The sequence below is a fragment of the Dysidea avara genome, chromosome 10, assembly GCF_963678975.1.
Source record: "Dysidea avara chromosome 10, odDysAvar1.4, whole genome shotgun sequence".
NCBI classification, from domain to species: domain Eukaryota; kingdom Metazoa; phylum Porifera; class Demospongiae; order Dictyoceratida; family Dysideidae; genus Dysidea; species Dysidea avara.
In genome coordinates this window covers 14954188-14971507 of record NC_089281.1, presented here as the reverse complement: position 1 = coordinate 14971507, position 17320 = coordinate 14954188, and the positions used below count along the sequence as shown (strand labels likewise).

Below are 17320 nucleotides of genomic sequence, written 5' to 3'. Positions count from 1 at the left end.
AATAGAGCAGTCATTCACGTAAATCATACGAAAATATTTTTACACGAAAATTTCACTGCAAAAACGGATTGGATTTACGTATATTTCCTTGTTTCAGGAAACTCATGGAAAGACGATCTTTCAAAGCCCTCTAACTTTCCATATATTTACATTGCACAGTAAACACATGTAAAGTTGTTAACTTTTTAATGTATGCAATGGAAGTTATTTAGCCAAGAATTTGAATGTGCACCACTGAATGAGGCTGACTATGGCTATAACTCGCGAGCTAGACTGCTAGACGTCAAGCTGCCATGCCAGCGATTACTGGAACAGGAAGCTCTGCATGGCCACTGCCGCCACTGTGACTTAGATCTAGTCTACCTATTTGGCTATTATCACCAGGTAGTCTAGTTGAAGTCGTTATCGCTATCGCAGAGTACGTGGCAGAGTAACTTTATAATATCCGCACTTGCAATAACGTATTATTGCGCTAATGCTTCTTGGAAATGTTCGTTTAGTATAGTTTACGGAAGTTGTAACTTGAAGAAGTGGCTGACAGTGACAGCGGTAGTCTAGTCTATGTCTACAGCTAGAGTAGTTAACGCTCAGGTTTAACGTCGAAGTAGCGTGATGGTGGCGCGCACGAATGGAGGAGAAAGATTGCAGCTTGCCGACTGAAAATCCTCAGGCCCGTAGCCAGGGGGGGTTTAGAAGAACCGCCCTCTTGGGAAAAAGGTCCACAATTTCAGTAAAAAGGTCCACAATTTTAGCAAAAAGGTCCACAATTTTAGTATACAAGTCCAAATTTTCAGTAGCAAAGTCCATTAGCTCCAGTTTAATAAACACCACTGATAAGAAGCTAAATTAAGTGCTCCCAGTAGCTGGCTCATTCAGTACTTGTAATGCAATGCAAGATCGAGATACTCTAATAGAGCAGTCAACCACCCTAATAGAACAATCACTCTAATAAAACAATCACTCTAATAGAACAGTCACAATTACGTTTTCTTATAAAATCTGTATGTAATTACTTAATTTATTTACAAAACCATGTTTGTTGTCTAAACTAGAACTTTCATAATATAAAAAGTTTGGTGGGCATGCTCCTCCCATGCAGAGCCCATGAATAGCATCCATGCTTCAAAGCGCTCAGTCTTTCCCATTCTTATTCACTGTGACATTCCAATATATTATCGACACAGATGGTATAATCACAGATGGTATAATTACAGTAGCAGTAGAGATATTTCCCAGATGTCATCCAAATAGCTGGTCTTGAGCCTACCTAAAAATTGTTATTTTTATTGACTGAAATGCCACTAAATTCAACCTTTTAGTGTATATTTTCAAGAAATTTCCTGGGGGGGCATGCCCCCAGACCCCCCTAGATTGGGTGTGCTTTGCACACCCAGTCTAAGTACCTTTATTAATCATCATGCAAGTAAAGGTCCACTTTTGGTCAAAAAGAACCCCCCTTTCAAAATCCCTGGCTACGGGCCTGATCCTGCCGTGGCCTTCAGATCATTCGCTGTCACCTCTGTTTTCTGACTTTTAGTACCACTGTGCTGCCTTTTGACACCCAACTTGAAGTACAATAGAGGCAAGCAGTAATTTGCCTGTGTTTGTAGCCAACACCTCGAGCAACACGGATCGCGAGACTTATGAACTAGGAGTTAACCGCAGTTTTAGCGAATGACTGAGGATAATGTTTGAAGTAAATTGTGTGTATGAGATTGCACGTACTCCTTTGCATTTCTTTTAGGGATGAGATACAATGTAAGACAAAGAATGGGTTAACCGCATGAGATGGAGAACTTTTAAACTTTCAGGTTAGTGGTTATGATTAATGTGATTATTGGTTGTTAGCGTGGATTGTATGTCAAGAAGGGGAGGCTGTATTCTGTGGAATAACGGAATAGCAGAATTACGGAATAAGTGAAAATCACATTCTAAATATTTTGTTATTGTTTCTAGCCTCTATAATGTTTTAATATACATTCCTCACCCCGTAGAGAACACAATCACGATGGCACCGATCCTCGGGGCAATCTTTAAATAGGATATGTACAAAGATATTCACTCTAGAACAATCTAACTAAGCTAAACTACCATCAAATACACTTCACTACACAATCGCTAGAAAACTAGAAGTTCTTTGTGCTATACTTACTCATACCAGCTGTCACACACGAGCAACTAGCTAACTGGCCGAGACGATCCACCCCCTAGGTAGCTACCCTGCATGCATGGAATAATCTGACCTTTCTTATAACTCTGTTACCATTTCCTAAAGTGTTTCAAATAAATTCGGAGAATAATACTGCTTTCAGCTCCCAACATCAGAGCTCCAACCTCGGCTCTAACACTTCATATATATATATATAACTCTAATAAATTCGGGCAGTTACTCGTGTGTGACAGCTGGTATGAGGAAGTATAGCACAAAGAACTTCTAGTTTTTTAGCGATTGTGTAGTGAAGTGTATTTAACAGTAGTTTAGCTTAGTTAGATTGTTCTAGAGTGAATATCTTTGTACATATCCTATTTAAAGATCGCCCCGAGGATCGGTGCCATCGTGATTGTGTTCTCTACGAGGTGAGCAATGTATATTAAAACGTTATAGAGGCTATAAACAACAACAAAATATTTAGAATGTGATTTTCGCTTATTCCGTAATTCTGCTATTCCGCAGAATACAGCCTCCCGTCAAGAAGTGTGTCTCCTCTAAGTGTAAGTGATGTGGCACTTTGTGTATCTGTATCGTCTAATTCAATCCTTGATCAAAAATCTGTAATAATACATATCCATGTAATAATACATGTAATGACACATACCCATGGCTCAAGTGTATTATCAACTTTACTGGTTAGGCACTGGAGGGTGAACACAGAAGGTAGAGCTTGTATGAGGTCCTTGCGACCAACCAGAGTATTTTTATAGAAATATAGTGTATTTGTTCTGCTTGACCTTGGCACTATTAGAAGTTTAGGACAGCATAATTGTTTGACATTTCTGATGCTGATGTATAGTTTTGCATAGTATTCACTGTGCTGTGACATTCGGCTTGATTGCTTGGCATGAAAATAGCAGCTATCTATATTATAATCCAACAAAACATTCACCAGGTGGCTTCAAAATCTGAGCCTTTGCATGCACATCATTGCTTACTACACATCAGATAAGTGTATCCCTGTTGCCATTAGCCTACACAAAAACGTAGCGCTACTGTGGTCCAGTGTTAAAGAGGCAGGTAATTTAGGCTGCTTTTGTATAGTACTACTGTATGCAGTTCTATGCTTATGTATTCATAATCAGTTTATGTTTTATTAAAACTTTCAATCCTGAGAAAACCAAAAGAACTTTAGAAATTGTACCAGCTATGTAGGTTTTCATGAAGATGGTCGCATTTACTAGGTTGACTATGGTAGTGAGGTATTGCTATAACAACGTACTATCAAAATACAAGGACTCCTAATTCATCACTTCGTACAGCTGTAAAATATTTTGTACTGGTATTGTGATGTGTTTTTCTATTACCAGCAGTAGTTCACATGCGTATCTTCTTTTCAATAGCATTCTCTGCACCGGACCATTCAGCATGATTATTCAGGTATTGATCACTGCTCAGGACAAGCTGTTTTGGCATCTAGATCGATTATTTCCTGGTGAGTTTCTTGAAGGATAATTCTATAATAGAGTAATGTATTTTTTGTTAGATATGACTATTAGAAGGATACGACTTTAAGAGGTGGAACGTTGTTTGGAAAAAGTTAAAATACTAACAGGTATTTAATTGTACTGTGCATTGTTTTGACATTACATCTATTTTTTTCCATTTACAGTGCACAGAAAAGTTCAGGCAAGGAGTCTGCCATTGATAAAGTTCATCATAAAGAATGTAATTGATAGGGACCCGCCGATTATGCTGGCATAATTTTGAGCATAATAGGTATCTAAAATGATTGAGCATAATGCCAGCATAATAGGTTAAATATTTGTACGACAGTGTAAATTCTTGCTGGAAAAATGACAATTGCAAAGTAAGATCGATATACTCTAATAGAGCAGTCAGTAACTCTAATAGAACAATCATCACACTGACTGTTCTATTAGAGTATATCGATCTTTTCTCTTACATGCAGGCATGCAGCAAGAATTTATTATTTGTGTTCCAGCCACTCATTTTTTTCTTTCTATACAGTGTTAAACTAGTAGCAAAGCATATGAACTAAGGCATGAACATTGAGCATAATCGAGCATGATAAGTAAATATTGAGCATTAATTTAAGCATAATAGGTGAATTTTTGGCATAGCATAATAGGTAAAATTATGAGCATAATCGGCGGGTCCCTAGTAATTGATGAACACCCAAGACAAATGTTTTGTACTTTTTCTATGTTGCATTTTTGTGTATGAATGGACGACCTTTTGTTGATTTAAAATTGAAGCATTTAAGCCAATTAATACAAAATATAGGGGTGGGACGAGGGTAAAAAAAATGTGACATTTCCTTGCATTTACTGTTGGGAATAATGACTTTTCCTAGCCTTTAAGTGCTAAGGAAAGATCAAAAAGACAGCTGAATCTTTTCAGGAAAGTTGTGGAAATGTGATCATTCCTGATGAAAGGAAAGGTAATGTGGAAATCTGACATATCCATACCTTTCCAGTCTCTTAAAGGTAAGGAAATCAATTGTTTTTTTTTGTAGTGTTTTTGCACAAAAATAAAGCAAATTTACAGCACTTGCAAAAGGAAGCATTTCAACCCAAGCTCAAGATTGTAGTTACAGCTGAAAATAATTATTTAATTATTAATTTATTAAGACTTTACAGCACAAGTGCTAAAGGTCTGTAGGACTCCTGGTCCTACAGCCTGTTTAAAGTTGTTACAATTAAACCTACTTTATATAATGGAACTTGTTTTCAGAATTGATTTTCAAGAATTATTGATGTTTTATATGATTCAGTACACACAAGAATTATTGAATTGATGTTTTATAATAATTATTATGATTCAGTACATAAAAAAAGCTAAGGTAGTTATAAATTTATTAACTTAAAGCAATTGGCTAATTAAATCAGTGGTATATTGGCACAATATATATAATTATGTGAGACAGCAGTGCTCAGGTCAAGATTATAATATTTCAGTTTATAATATATATACACTGGTCTTAATTGTTTGGGTATAGTTGACTGTTCTATTAGAGCATTTTGGTTTTTAGGATCTGGGGCAGGGATGGTGGAAGAGGGCCAAAACATGGGGTCCAATTTTGCAGTACGTAAAGTAAGTCACACAGTGATAGTGGACTGAAGTTTAAAGTGTACAACAGACACAGATTTCAATACGCTGAGAAAAAGTTGCAGATTTGGGCTTTTTAGATGGCTTCCACTGCGTTTTAAAGGCATCCATGTTTTATTATAGTGTAGTTGACTGCTCTCTTTATTTTGCTACAAGCACCCTGTTTTCACTGCCAATGCATGCATGAGTAAGGTCTGTAGCACATAATTTTATTATACAGGTACGGTTACTGAGGACTGAGTATATATACTGTATCTACGTATAGTCGTACTATGATAAAGAATTGCCGTGCTACCAGAACACCGTACCAAGCTAAGGCCGTAGCAGCAAGTGACAACTTTACCGTGATAATTAAATTCCTAACTAAAACACAGATTTTACACATAAAAGCTATACCCAAACATAATATCTTATTCTAAACTATAATTTTGAACCCCTCTTGTAACAGTAATTCTTAAAATAGATTTAGACTAGTTATTATTCTAACTCTTTCCATCTTTTTATTGCCTATACATGCATAAGATACAATTCCACCTGTACTATAGCTTCTAGTAGTTTTATAGCTTATACATGTAAAATTTTGGAAGGAGTGCTTCAGTTTCCAATCTGCCTTTGAACTATATATTACTAGCTATAATAGTAGCTAGGCTGCTAGCATATCAAAGGTAAGATAACAATTACCATTCTATTATCTTCCACAATTAAAATCCATACAAGGAGAAAAGCAAAACAAATACATTAGCAGTTTAATATCCCTAATTTCTCTAATTCCTTTTCAATGTCACTGGTGGCAGTAGCCAACTTGTCAATTTCTTTCAGTCTGTCTAGCAGTGTAGCCCAGGTCTTGGGCCTCACCCCATGGTTAGTACTAAGCCAGTCTCTAAACAACCCATTCATGCACTTTTCACAATCATCTCGGTGTTTATGTTCAATATTTTCAATAGTACTGATGTCATACTCTAGAAAGTCTGCAACAGTCTTCCACATGAAGGCAATCTTGGGGATGACAATCTTAATCAGTTGTCTCATGTTAGGTTCTAAAAGCATCAAAGCATATAAATACTGTATAATAACAATATTATATGAGTATTAATTCTATCTCACTTTGCATGTCAGGAGTAGGTGGTGTGGTCTCACTCATACTAATAGTAGGTGTTAAGGTCACTTGTTGAACAGTGTTATCTGGGAAAGGATCACCACCTGTGATTATATCATAGTGTACTGATCTCACAGATAAAGCTTTATACCTTCTTTAGTTGTTACTATCTTGTAGTAGTTTGGAAAATCACAGTAATCTCTCATAGTAGGGCAATAAGTATTTCCAGTGGTACAAAATATTTTATACTTGATATGAAGTTCATTACAACAAGGGCAAGTAATGTAACATTCAACTGGAGACTTCTTGACAATTGCTGTCATGTGTTCCTTCATGAGATCATCAATGAACCCCTTGACTGCTGTAATCAACTCTCTACTCTCCTTGTAAGACTCCACCTCATACTCTGGAGGCATTGCAGGGTCAGGAATGATGGTCAATTCTATGTAATGATGCTGATCAACTGGCTTTACTTCATACACTTGATATGGTCTAAGGTTAAGACACACCCACTGGTATGACAACCTACATCAAATCATTAATCAAATAAATTAGAGAACTCACAATCTCTCACCTTAACAGATCATAGTGACGATCATTGTTCCATCGAGCACATTTGACAATCAACTGATGAACAAGATTATCTGGGATAAAGTGACCAGGAAAGTAGAAGAGAAATTTAAAAGATGTTGCTTTAGATGGAGGTAACTCTTCATATGGCAAGAGGTGAGGGACCAAGAACAATCTTTTCCCTTCCTTTCTAGTTTCTTCACCAGCAAGAGAAGATTGAGTTATATCAACAATCAAAAGAAATCTAATAAAAAGCTCCACCACTGGTAGGCCATATCGTTAAGCTATGATACGGTTGCTGGATGATTCACTTTTATTGAATTGTTCAACACTCCAATTTATCAGCTCATCTTCCAGTAAACCTTCCTTCTGTCTCCTTTCTACATATAAAACTAGTTGTGGATCTGCAGGCCAACAGCTCAAGCTGGTGAGAATATATGTCAGCAATTTGGCCATCCAGTGAGGAGATAAGATGATCGTGTTGGAAAGAGAAGGGACTTCATGAAAGTGAAGAAGAGCTCCTTTATGATGGAGGTAACCAGTAACTTTCAACAATTCCTCCTTGTCTGTACTTAAACCACAACTTTTTGTAACTTCAGCTAACTCAGTGAGACTTATAGTATACACTTTTTCATTAATAGATAGTAACATCAACTTTCTCTCTACCTCCACATACTTTGTGGGACGGGTTTGCCTAGTAATGGAGGCTGATTGCATGACTACTCGTTTGAGCGCATTAATGATGTCTGGAACACGTTTGTGTTGTTTGTTACAGACAAAAAGGAGAGATGGTGATCCTCTTTCAAACAAGTTATCCTTTTTTTACCCAGCTAGGTGTAGAGAAAATGGCTTATTAGCAAGTTCCTTCTTGAATCGTGGAACAAACTTGGTAAAAGCAATTGCTTCTGCTATGGCTATGTCAGGATGTAGTTTATCGATATGGGTACCAACAAGAATGAAGGTTGGAAGACGGACAGAGTGATCCTTGTCAGAAACGCTAGGCTGGCTCACACAAGAACTAATTAATTCCATCCAATAACAGATTGTCTGCAAGACAGTTCTACGTGGTGTGTGATCATCTGGGTACCGGCATTTAGGTACTTCATCTAGTGACAAGCTAGCATCAAATACTATTAAACAGACAACATGTTCTGAAACAAAAATTCCATATGTGTATGCTGGAACATTGCTTGGCCAGCAAAGTCCCAGATATTGATATACTTTTTCTTAGGGTTGTATGGTTCCCTAATGCCTTTTAATTAGAGAAGAATTCTGTTTTATTTTGTGATAACATTGCAGCAGGCAGCTTTAGCCTCTTTGATTTTGGGGGTGGTGTCCTCACTGAAGTAAAAGCACTTTGAGAAGGACCTGAACTGAGATAAGATTTTTCAGTACTAGGATTAGAATATGGTTGGATGGAAGAAAAGTCACCATGATACAACAATGATAAGTATACTGAAATGACTATAATAAAAGTGTTGAATGCTTATTGTAATGAAGTGGCTGAGGCTATGGTAGTAGCTAGTGATGTGGTGATTGTATAGTTCACTTGTTGGCCACTGTTTAGGTGAGTAGAACTGTAGAAAGCATCTTCCCACCATTGGCTGTACAATAGAGCCCCATCCAATTCTGGAGTTGCTGGGTCCAATGTTGCAGATTGAGCCACACCCAATGTTGCTAGGGATGATCAAACTATGAGCTGGTATTGTTTGGTAGCTCCACCCCATCTTATCTAACTGTAGCAACAATCTCCTTTAACAGAAAGCTAGTAAAAGAATCATGAGGCTTAGCTAAAACTGATTATTGGGATGTCTAATAGTGCTGTTTACTTTCACTGAGTAACCGAATAATTGATTGGAGATTTCCAAAACTTCGATTCAATAACTGGTGATAATTAAATAACCTATAATCGGCTTCCAATTATTCACTCAAATACATACTAACATTTGAGTGCTGAACATGTACCGATCACTGTAATTTGGTGACTGGGTCTTGGTATAATGCATTTTGTTATGTATCAATAGTCACCCATTTTTATAAAACAATAAGAATTTAATGTCAATCACACAAGCACATGTACTCCATAAAGAGATATATTTACTGTTATAAAATAGTGGAATTTAATTGTAACAATTAACTGATTATTGTCTATTTTTGGTGACCAATAAACCAGTGATTAAAATTTTGTAGGTGCATAGTTCTAATGTCTAATCATATATCATAATGCATCAGTAAAATTATGATCCTGTAATAACCACCAGAAGCATTTTTGGGCTTGATAATACTGCCAAGTTGTGAAGGAAAAGTGAGATTAGTTTTTGAGTGAGGAAAACACAAATCTTCCATGATCCCTACTATACAGTAGCTATTACCATACTATCAAGAGTATAATATAATAATGGAGGGCTACTTGTTATGTTCAGCTGGTAATGTTGAGAAGTGTAATGGAAACAGTTGTGACCTTATGAATCCTGCAGTTAGGGATGCGCCGATTTTGCCGGCCAATTTTTTGGAAAAATACGTTGGTAAAAGCAAAGAGCAAAATGCTGGAAAAATAGGTGGAAAATTGGAAAAATGAGCACCAAGGAATGGAAACTTGGCACATTTTGTATGATAAAGATTGAGATACTCTGATGGAACGGTCACACATAGTATTAGGACAACCCAATTCTATCATACCAACATCTGCAACTTGTATGTATGTAGGTATATGTACACTGTAAAGTTAATTATTATTATTATTATTTATTATATGCTCATAGGAAATGGTGACTAAAGATCGAGATACTCTAATAGAGCAGTCACTATGTACGAAATATTCTAATAGAGCAGTCACACATGCTTGTAAGCTAGAGATACTGCAATTAATTTTTACTAATGCTCAGCAAAATAGAAAAATTTCGAGCAAAATATTGAGCAAAATATATATATATATATTGAGCAAAATAGGTAAAAAATAAAAGAATTGCTGGAAAGAAAAATAGGTAAAAAAAAAAGCAAAATAGGCTCATCCCTACCTGCAGTAGTGTTAAAAGATACGTACATCCCATGGTGAGAGTGCTGTAAGAAAACCCAGTGTCTTCTGTATGGTCTCCTCGCATACTGTCATGGGGGAGGAGCTCAAGCCACGCCTCTACAAACTCTCCACATCTCAGGTGATCCTCACTACTGCCATGGCAACAGTGACATTATCACAACAGAATTTTACGGATGAAATTACTGGACCTGTACGTATTTAAAGAAACAAGCAGCTAACAGCCACCTCTATGGTTTGTACATCTTTTCCTTTTGTAATTTGGATCCAGGATGTGACATTTGGAGCAAAATGCCCTTTTCCCCTTGTGGAGTCATGCTTCTTTTGGAGTACTACATTTAATTTATTGCATGCAAACTTATCAGTCAAAGCAACTGTCAAACTGTCTTCATGAGTACTAAGCGCCTCTAGAAATAATTATCGTATTGCTGGTGTTACTATAACCCTTTATACAGGTTTTTAATATTTCACAATTATCTGCAAAGGTCCAAACAAAAATCAGCAGTGAGACACTAAAAAGTGATTATTTGCTGCTTAAAAATTTCAGCAACTAACAAGAGAAACTGCATGCTCTCCCCAACCACCTACAACTTGGTCTGTTTGTGCCCCTCTACTTGCCAGTTCCTGTCGTTAACCATTGATGGAAAATCTGATTATCCCGTATATTTGCTACAAGGATAATTATCAACTCTTGCTTTTTGACCTGAATGTTTTATTTCATGGAAAAATAAAAACTAAATATAAATGCATGAAAGTAATATTCATCTGTTCAATATCCCCAATTTTTCTAATTCCTTTTCAATGTCACTGGTAGCAGTATCCAACTGGCCAATCTCTCTAAGTCGTTCTATCAGTGTAGCCCAGGTCTTCGGCTTTACCCCATGGTTAGTACTAAGCCAGTCTCTGAACAACCCATTCATACACTCCTCACAGTCAGCTCCGTGTTTATATTTGATATTTTCAATAGTGCTGATGTCATAATCTAGAAAGTCTGCAACAGTCTTCCACATGAAGGCAATCTTGGGGATAACAATCTTAATCAGTTGCTTCATATTAGGCTCTATAACAACACTCATACCATAATACAACACAGTAGTAGTAAACATCTCACTTTGCATATCAGGTGTAGGTGGTGACCTTACTTGCTCAGCAGTGTTGTCTTCAGATGACTGACTAGGACCACCTGTAATCATATTAATAGTTATTGTAAAAGTGTGATATACTATGAGAATTTGCAATAGCTAATACCTTAGAACACAATAGTGGGTCAAGGTTTGCTAGAAAGTGCATAACTTTTAATTTCATTTTGATTACGACCAGATATGAAAAATTGATATACAGGTGGGTGACTCGATTTCCCCCCATAAATACAAAGCTTAAAATTAACAGATGCATACATTATTAAATTTCATTGTCAATGTAAACTAGTCTGCTATTATATGCATGGTGAGCCACTTGATCTGCAAATCAGGTGTAAAAATTTACCAAATTAGTGTCCTAAAAAACTCCACTCAGTTTAGCTGGATTTGAGTATAGCCTATATAACTTTGCTTAATGTATTACTGCACTATCAATCCTTTGTCTGCAACACTTTGGGACCTGCTGAAAACGATGAAAATTTATTAATGTTGTAAGGAGGTTAAGTCCTTTTCCAGAGATAAAATTGTATTTGCACAGGTCAATAAAGACTACAGAAACCAAACATCCTTTTTGGAAGGTTGAATGTATCTACATGCAGTGTTGTCTGCTATATACAGAGTCCTTCAAGAGAAGTTCCACTGTATAGCTGTGCTCTTTTGTAATACATACACAAATAGAGTTACAGTTAATACTAAAGTACAATATCTACCTCCTAGTGTCTCATTATGTGTAGTAGGTAACTTGGTTACTTGGTGAACAGTGCTATCTTGGGTAGGTCCACCTGTGTGTGATCACTTAATTGTTTACAAATTCTGTGAACAGTAAACTGTTACCTTTAGTTGATAAGATTTTGTGGTATCTAGACAAATCACAATGAACCCGTTTATTGGGACAATAACAACGTCCTGTGCTGGCAATTGTTTCCAGTTTGATGTGACGCTCATCACAAGAAGGACAAGGAATAAAACATTCAACTGGAGACTCTTCAACAATTGCTGTCATGTGTTCCTTCATGAGATCATCAATGAACCTCTTGACTGCTGTAATCAACTCTCTACTCTCCTTGTAAGACTCCACCTCATACTCTGGAGGCATTGCAGGGTCAGGAATGATGGTCAATTCTATGTAATGATGCTGATCAACTGGCTTTATTTCATACACTTGATATTGTCCAAGGTTAAGACACACCCACTGGTATAACAACCTACACCAAATCATTAATTAAATAAATATATATACATAACTTCTTACTTTAGCAGATCATAGTGACGATTATTGTTCCATCGAGCACATTTGACGATCAACTGATCAACAAGATTATCTGGAATGAAGTGAGCAGGGAAATAGAACAGAAATTTAAGAGAAAAGGTATCAGATGGTGTCACCTTTTCACAAGGCAAGAGATGAGGAACTAAAAACAACCGTTTCCCTATACCTCTAGGTTTTCTACCAGCTAAAGAAGATTGGGTTATATCAACAATCAAAAGAAACTTGATAAACAGTTCCACCACTGGTACACCATGTAAGTTAGTTGCAATACGATTATCGGCAGTTTGACTTTTGTTGAATTGCTCAACACTCCAGTCTATCAGCTCCTCTTCCAGTAAGCCTTCCCTCTGTCTTTTTATAGCATAAGCTGCCAGTGGAGGATCTGCAGGATGACAGGTCAAGCTAGTAAGAACATATGTTAGCAGCTTAGCCATCCAGTGAGGAGATAAAATAATGGTGTTGGCGAGAGAAGGAACTTTATGGTAGTGAAGAAGAACTCCTTTATGATGAAAATATTGGGTAAGCTTTAATAGCTCCTCATTATCTGATGGCAGGCCACAGCTTTCTGCTACTTTGGCTAACTCAGCTATTCCTATAACGTATACATTTTCTTTAGTAGAAAGCAACATCAGCTTTCTCTCAACCTCCACATATCGAGTAGGACGAGTTTGCCTTGTAATGGAAGCTGATTGTATAACACTTTGTTTGAGTGCATTGATAACTACAGAATCACGAGCTACTAGCTTATTGCAAACAAAATAAAGGGATGGTGATCCTTCTTCAAAAAGGTTATTATACTTTGATCCTGCAATGTGTTTAGAAAATGGTTTTCCAGTGAGTTCACTCTTGAAAATGGGACGAAACTTAGCAAAAGCTACATCACGAGCAATATAAATATCATAGGCCAATTTATCAGTATGAGTACCAACAAGAATGAAAGTTGGAAGATGGAGAGAAAGATCTTTATCAGAAGTGCTAGGCTTGCTCACACGAGAACTAATTAGTTCCATCCAATAACAAATTGTCTGCAGGACAGTTCTACGTGGTGTGTGATCACCTGGGTAGCGACATTCAGGTACTTGATCTAACTCCAAGCTGGCATCAAACACAATCAGACAGACAACCTCTTCTGATACAAACACACCATGGGTATGTTGAAAAACTGCCTGGCCTGCAAAATCCCAGATATTAATATATTTTTTCTTTGGATCATAAGATTCCCTAAAGGCTTTTAATTCTAACAATTTTTCAATAGAAAGATTTTTGGTATTCAACAAGTTAACTATATTTGCCTCAGCAAAGAGCTTCTGCTTTTTTGCTGGAGTTGCACTTGTATCTAGTGCAGCACCACTTCGTAGCCTACTAGAGGAAGATGCAGTGGAAAGGAAAGCAAAGGATGAATTAGAATTGGCTCCAGACACACTTGGATTAACATTGATCATGGCTAAAACTGGATCATAGGTATTGGCAGAAGAGTAAACAGTAGATGGCCCAAAATATGATGCATGTGTGGAATAGATTGGAACAGTTGAAGAAGATACAGCAACATTTTCAGTTGACACTACTGACAGATTATACAAGGACATGGTAGAAGGAATATTATGAGTGACAGGCGTGACAGGCATGACAGCTGAAGCTGGCTGAGACTTTACAAGTCTTGTAGCTGATGACATCGATTCTAAATATTTAAGTTTGTCCAGATCACACAGCTTTTCTATGTCAGTTAGTGGCTGCCAGTTAGTGGTACTCTCCACCACAATATTCATGTGATCAGCTCCTTCAGTAGGAGGTGTGTCCTGGAAATCCTTCCCCACCAGAGTATGGGACAAACAGGTTTTTCCCGAGCCCTCGGCTCCTAACAGGGCAACACGCACATCTGGCCCAAGTAACTCTCCATCCATGTAGCCTTTGTTCACATCTTCAATGGTCAGATGATCTGTAAACCAGTATACAGTCAATGTCATGATATATAGCTATAAACCTTGTTCCTCCCTTGTGTCAAATATTGATAATGGATCAACATCATGGAAGCCTGTGTGGTCAGCTGAGTCAGAGTGACCATCCAAGGAATTTGAGCCTGTATTGTTATGTGAGTCACCTAAATCATCTGGAAAGTTAACAACTTCTTTGTTAGCTGCCTCTTTCAACAGATCATCAATTTTCTTTCTGGTTTCCTACAAGGTACAGGAATTAAACTTTAAAACCAGCATGTTGTATGGCCACAGCTGGACACAGGGCATGGGAACTAAAGCTATTTTCAAAAATGCATTTGTGTGTAGAGAAGGGTTGAAACCGGGTCAAGCCATCCAGGTTAAGTGGGTCACATTTTGTCCAAGTCATCTAGGTCCCATCTGCATAGAATATCTATAGGTCTGACCTGGATTGGATCATATGTGAAATGAATTTAATTAGTTTTGTGATGTGGAGTGTATTATCACCTCATAGCAGACCAGCTTCTCTCGTAAGTCACACTTTCTTATAAGATATGTGTGATTGTTTGTAGGCATACGTGGAGTCACACCCATTTAGTCTGTAGGCATGCATGAATCTATGTCTATTGCTCTAATGTAGAGCCACGCCCTCTACTCAATTGTTATTGCATCTTAGCCTATAGCTTTGCAGCAAGCTAGCTTCTTTTTTGAGTCACACCCACTTATCAGGAATGCATAATACTGTCTGTAGCCATGGTGCCAGGAAGTTCATAGGTATGCACGAAGTTATATAGGAATTGTGAAACTTGCTACCTGACTGATTGTTAATCACAAATCTGTTAACTTTACTCAATATGATAGTAGAGCACACAAAATGCAGCTTTGTCGTATACTTTAGTTTTTAGGTCACATTAGGGGTCTGACCTGGATTGCAATCTAGTTCAGTGGGTCATCCAGTTCAGCAGTAGTGACCCGGTTTCAATGCTGGAGTAGTGACTGTGTGTGTGTGTGTGTGTGTGTGTGTGTGTGTGTGTGTGTGTGTGTGTGTGTATGTGTGTGTGTGTGTGTGTGTGTGTGTGTGTGTGTATGTTAATTTTATTAAGTTTGAAGTTTGTGTTGTTCTAGCCAAGAGCCTTGCCTCATTCTGACACCATTAAACCAAGCAAAGTCATTACCCTCTCACCCACAGGTACAAACTATTTTCAGAGTTGTCACCAGGCACTTACTAAATTGAATACCAATAGGATAAGCATGCAGGAGTATTGCTTGTAGACACACATGCATGCAAGCATCCCCACATCCACATGCATGTACACACACACACACACACACACACACACACACACACACACACACACACACACACACACACACACACACACACACACACACGTAACTAGAATATAGTGTTAACACACAAGTTATGAGCTATTGTAACAAGATACCTCATCATACTGTGAAGTGTCCACACGATGTTCCTTAACAAGGTAACTAACAACTCCACTATGGCCGATTTCTACAGCTAGTTTAAACGGTGTATTTCCTTTCTGAGTAGTAAAAATATGACATCTCAGATGATAAATGCAAAGCAAATGGTTTACTATACACAATAAAACACAAACAACTGCACAGATACATGGTAAAAGGCTAGAGCTCTCTATACTGCAAGGTTAAAACATTCTTTCTTTTCAAAGTGTATAGCAGCTGTGTATTAACCATATGTGTGTAAGGGAGATGAAGTGAAAGTAGTATAATACTAGTGCATGCATGGTATGTGTGTGGGTGGGCATGTGTGTAATGCAGTATACACATCGTACATTGACAGACTAGTCCCTGACAAAACATTAAAATACTCTAATAGAACATACCATAAACCACACAACTAGTTCACTAATAACTACACCCCAACTATCAATTACTGACTCAAAAGTCAAGACAAGTGGCCATTACGCTTCACTTTCACCTATTTTTAGCCTGTAATACAATGAAGAACATGCAGCATTAGAAGCGCCTCTGCAATCAATCCAGTCACCACGGAAACATGGATGATTCCTGTTTGCAAATGGGAAGCCGTGTATTGTGCTACCCGAATTGGCAAATGTTGTCAGCAAAAAGAAATAGGACACAAAGGAGGACAAAGGTAAATCTATGATGTGTGCATTGTATGTACTGTGGTATTCCAAAAGGCACATCTTAGACGAAGTGATGTCAAACAGCGCAAAGTCAAGCCTGTAGTCTTAGTTGTTATCAAATTTCTTTCCTGCCTGCCAGCCCAGCCGCCCGCCCACCTGACCACAGCATGACGTGTGTGCATATTTTGCTCTAGTGCATGTGTTGTTGGTCAATGTAACTTGTTGTGTATGTACCTGCTTTCTGCTCTGCTTTCCATTCTGTTTTCTGCTCGAGCTACACTGTAGTTCCCTCATTTCTTGTGAAGACACAATTATAATCATCCAGACGCAAGGCTGGAGGCCAAATGAAGCAGCACACAGCCACCATTTTACGCCACAATAACAAATTCACCAGTGGCATGTGCCTTTTGGGGTACCGATTTCTACATCTTGTCTTTTCTTTTATCTTGGTTGTCTTCTTCTTGATGCAATCAAACCATATCGAGGCATTAATTCTCTGTATCAACACTTTCCTTGAGCACTTTCCTTATAGATTGCTACAAATTTTAAGAAAAAATATTTTTCTACTGACTGACAACTGTAATACGGGTTTGATTTTTTCACTGTTCCAATGTTGCTTTAGCCTGACAGGTGCCTTTTGGCATACTGCAGTACTTACAATGCATGCATCATGGACTTATCTTTGTCCTCCTTTGTGTCCCATTTCTTTTTTTCTGACAGCCTAAAGTGTTTAGCTTGATGGCTTCCCTATGTTGGATTGATTGCAGAGGTGCCTCTCCTACTGTTCTTCATTTGTAATAGTGTGAAATGGGCAGAACATAGCTGAAAACGAGGTGTAATGGCCACTTCACTTTAATTGATAGT

At 37.7% G+C, this 17320-nt stretch overlaps 2 protein-coding genes and 1 long non-coding RNA gene across 4 annotated transcripts in view; 2 read left to right on the top strand and 1 right to left on the bottom strand.

The window, feature by feature from the left end:
* Positions 1 to 17320, top strand: part of LOC136268196 (CLIP-associating protein 2-like) — a 161743-nt gene that overhangs the window by 15023 nt on the left and 129400 nt on the right. The window contains exon 1 of one of the 2 annotated variants that reach the window (XM_066063467.1): positions 8408 to 8458. The exons of the other annotated variant lie outside the window; for it this stretch is intronic. Within the exon in view, the coding sequence (XP_065919539.1) occupies positions 8411 to 8458 (48 nt within the window). The 5' untranslated portion in view covers positions 8408 to 8410. Of the gene's footprint in view, positions 1 to 8407; positions 8459 to 17320 lie in introns of those variants that run through there. 2 annotated transcript variants of the gene reach the window in all.
* Positions 1 to 17320, bottom strand: part of LOC136268185 (uncharacterized) — a gene marked incomplete in the record, with an annotated part of 163046 nt that overhangs the window by 28207 nt on the left and 117519 nt on the right. Inside the window, 5 exon segments of the mRNA XM_066063444.1 lie at positions 11834 to 11905; positions 11958 to 12328; positions 12376 to 14329; positions 14375 to 14567; positions 15770 to 15871. Of these exon segments, the coding sequence (XP_065919516.1) occupies positions 11834 to 11905; positions 11958 to 12328; positions 12376 to 14329; positions 14375 to 14567; positions 15770 to 15871 (2692 nt within the window).
* LOC136268198 (uncharacterized) lies at positions 2784 to 4825 on the top strand. The gene is made up of 3 exons (XR_010706904.1): positions 2784 to 3647; positions 3699 to 3767; positions 3825 to 4825. It is a non-coding gene; the product is annotated as an uncharacterized lncRNA (long non-coding RNA).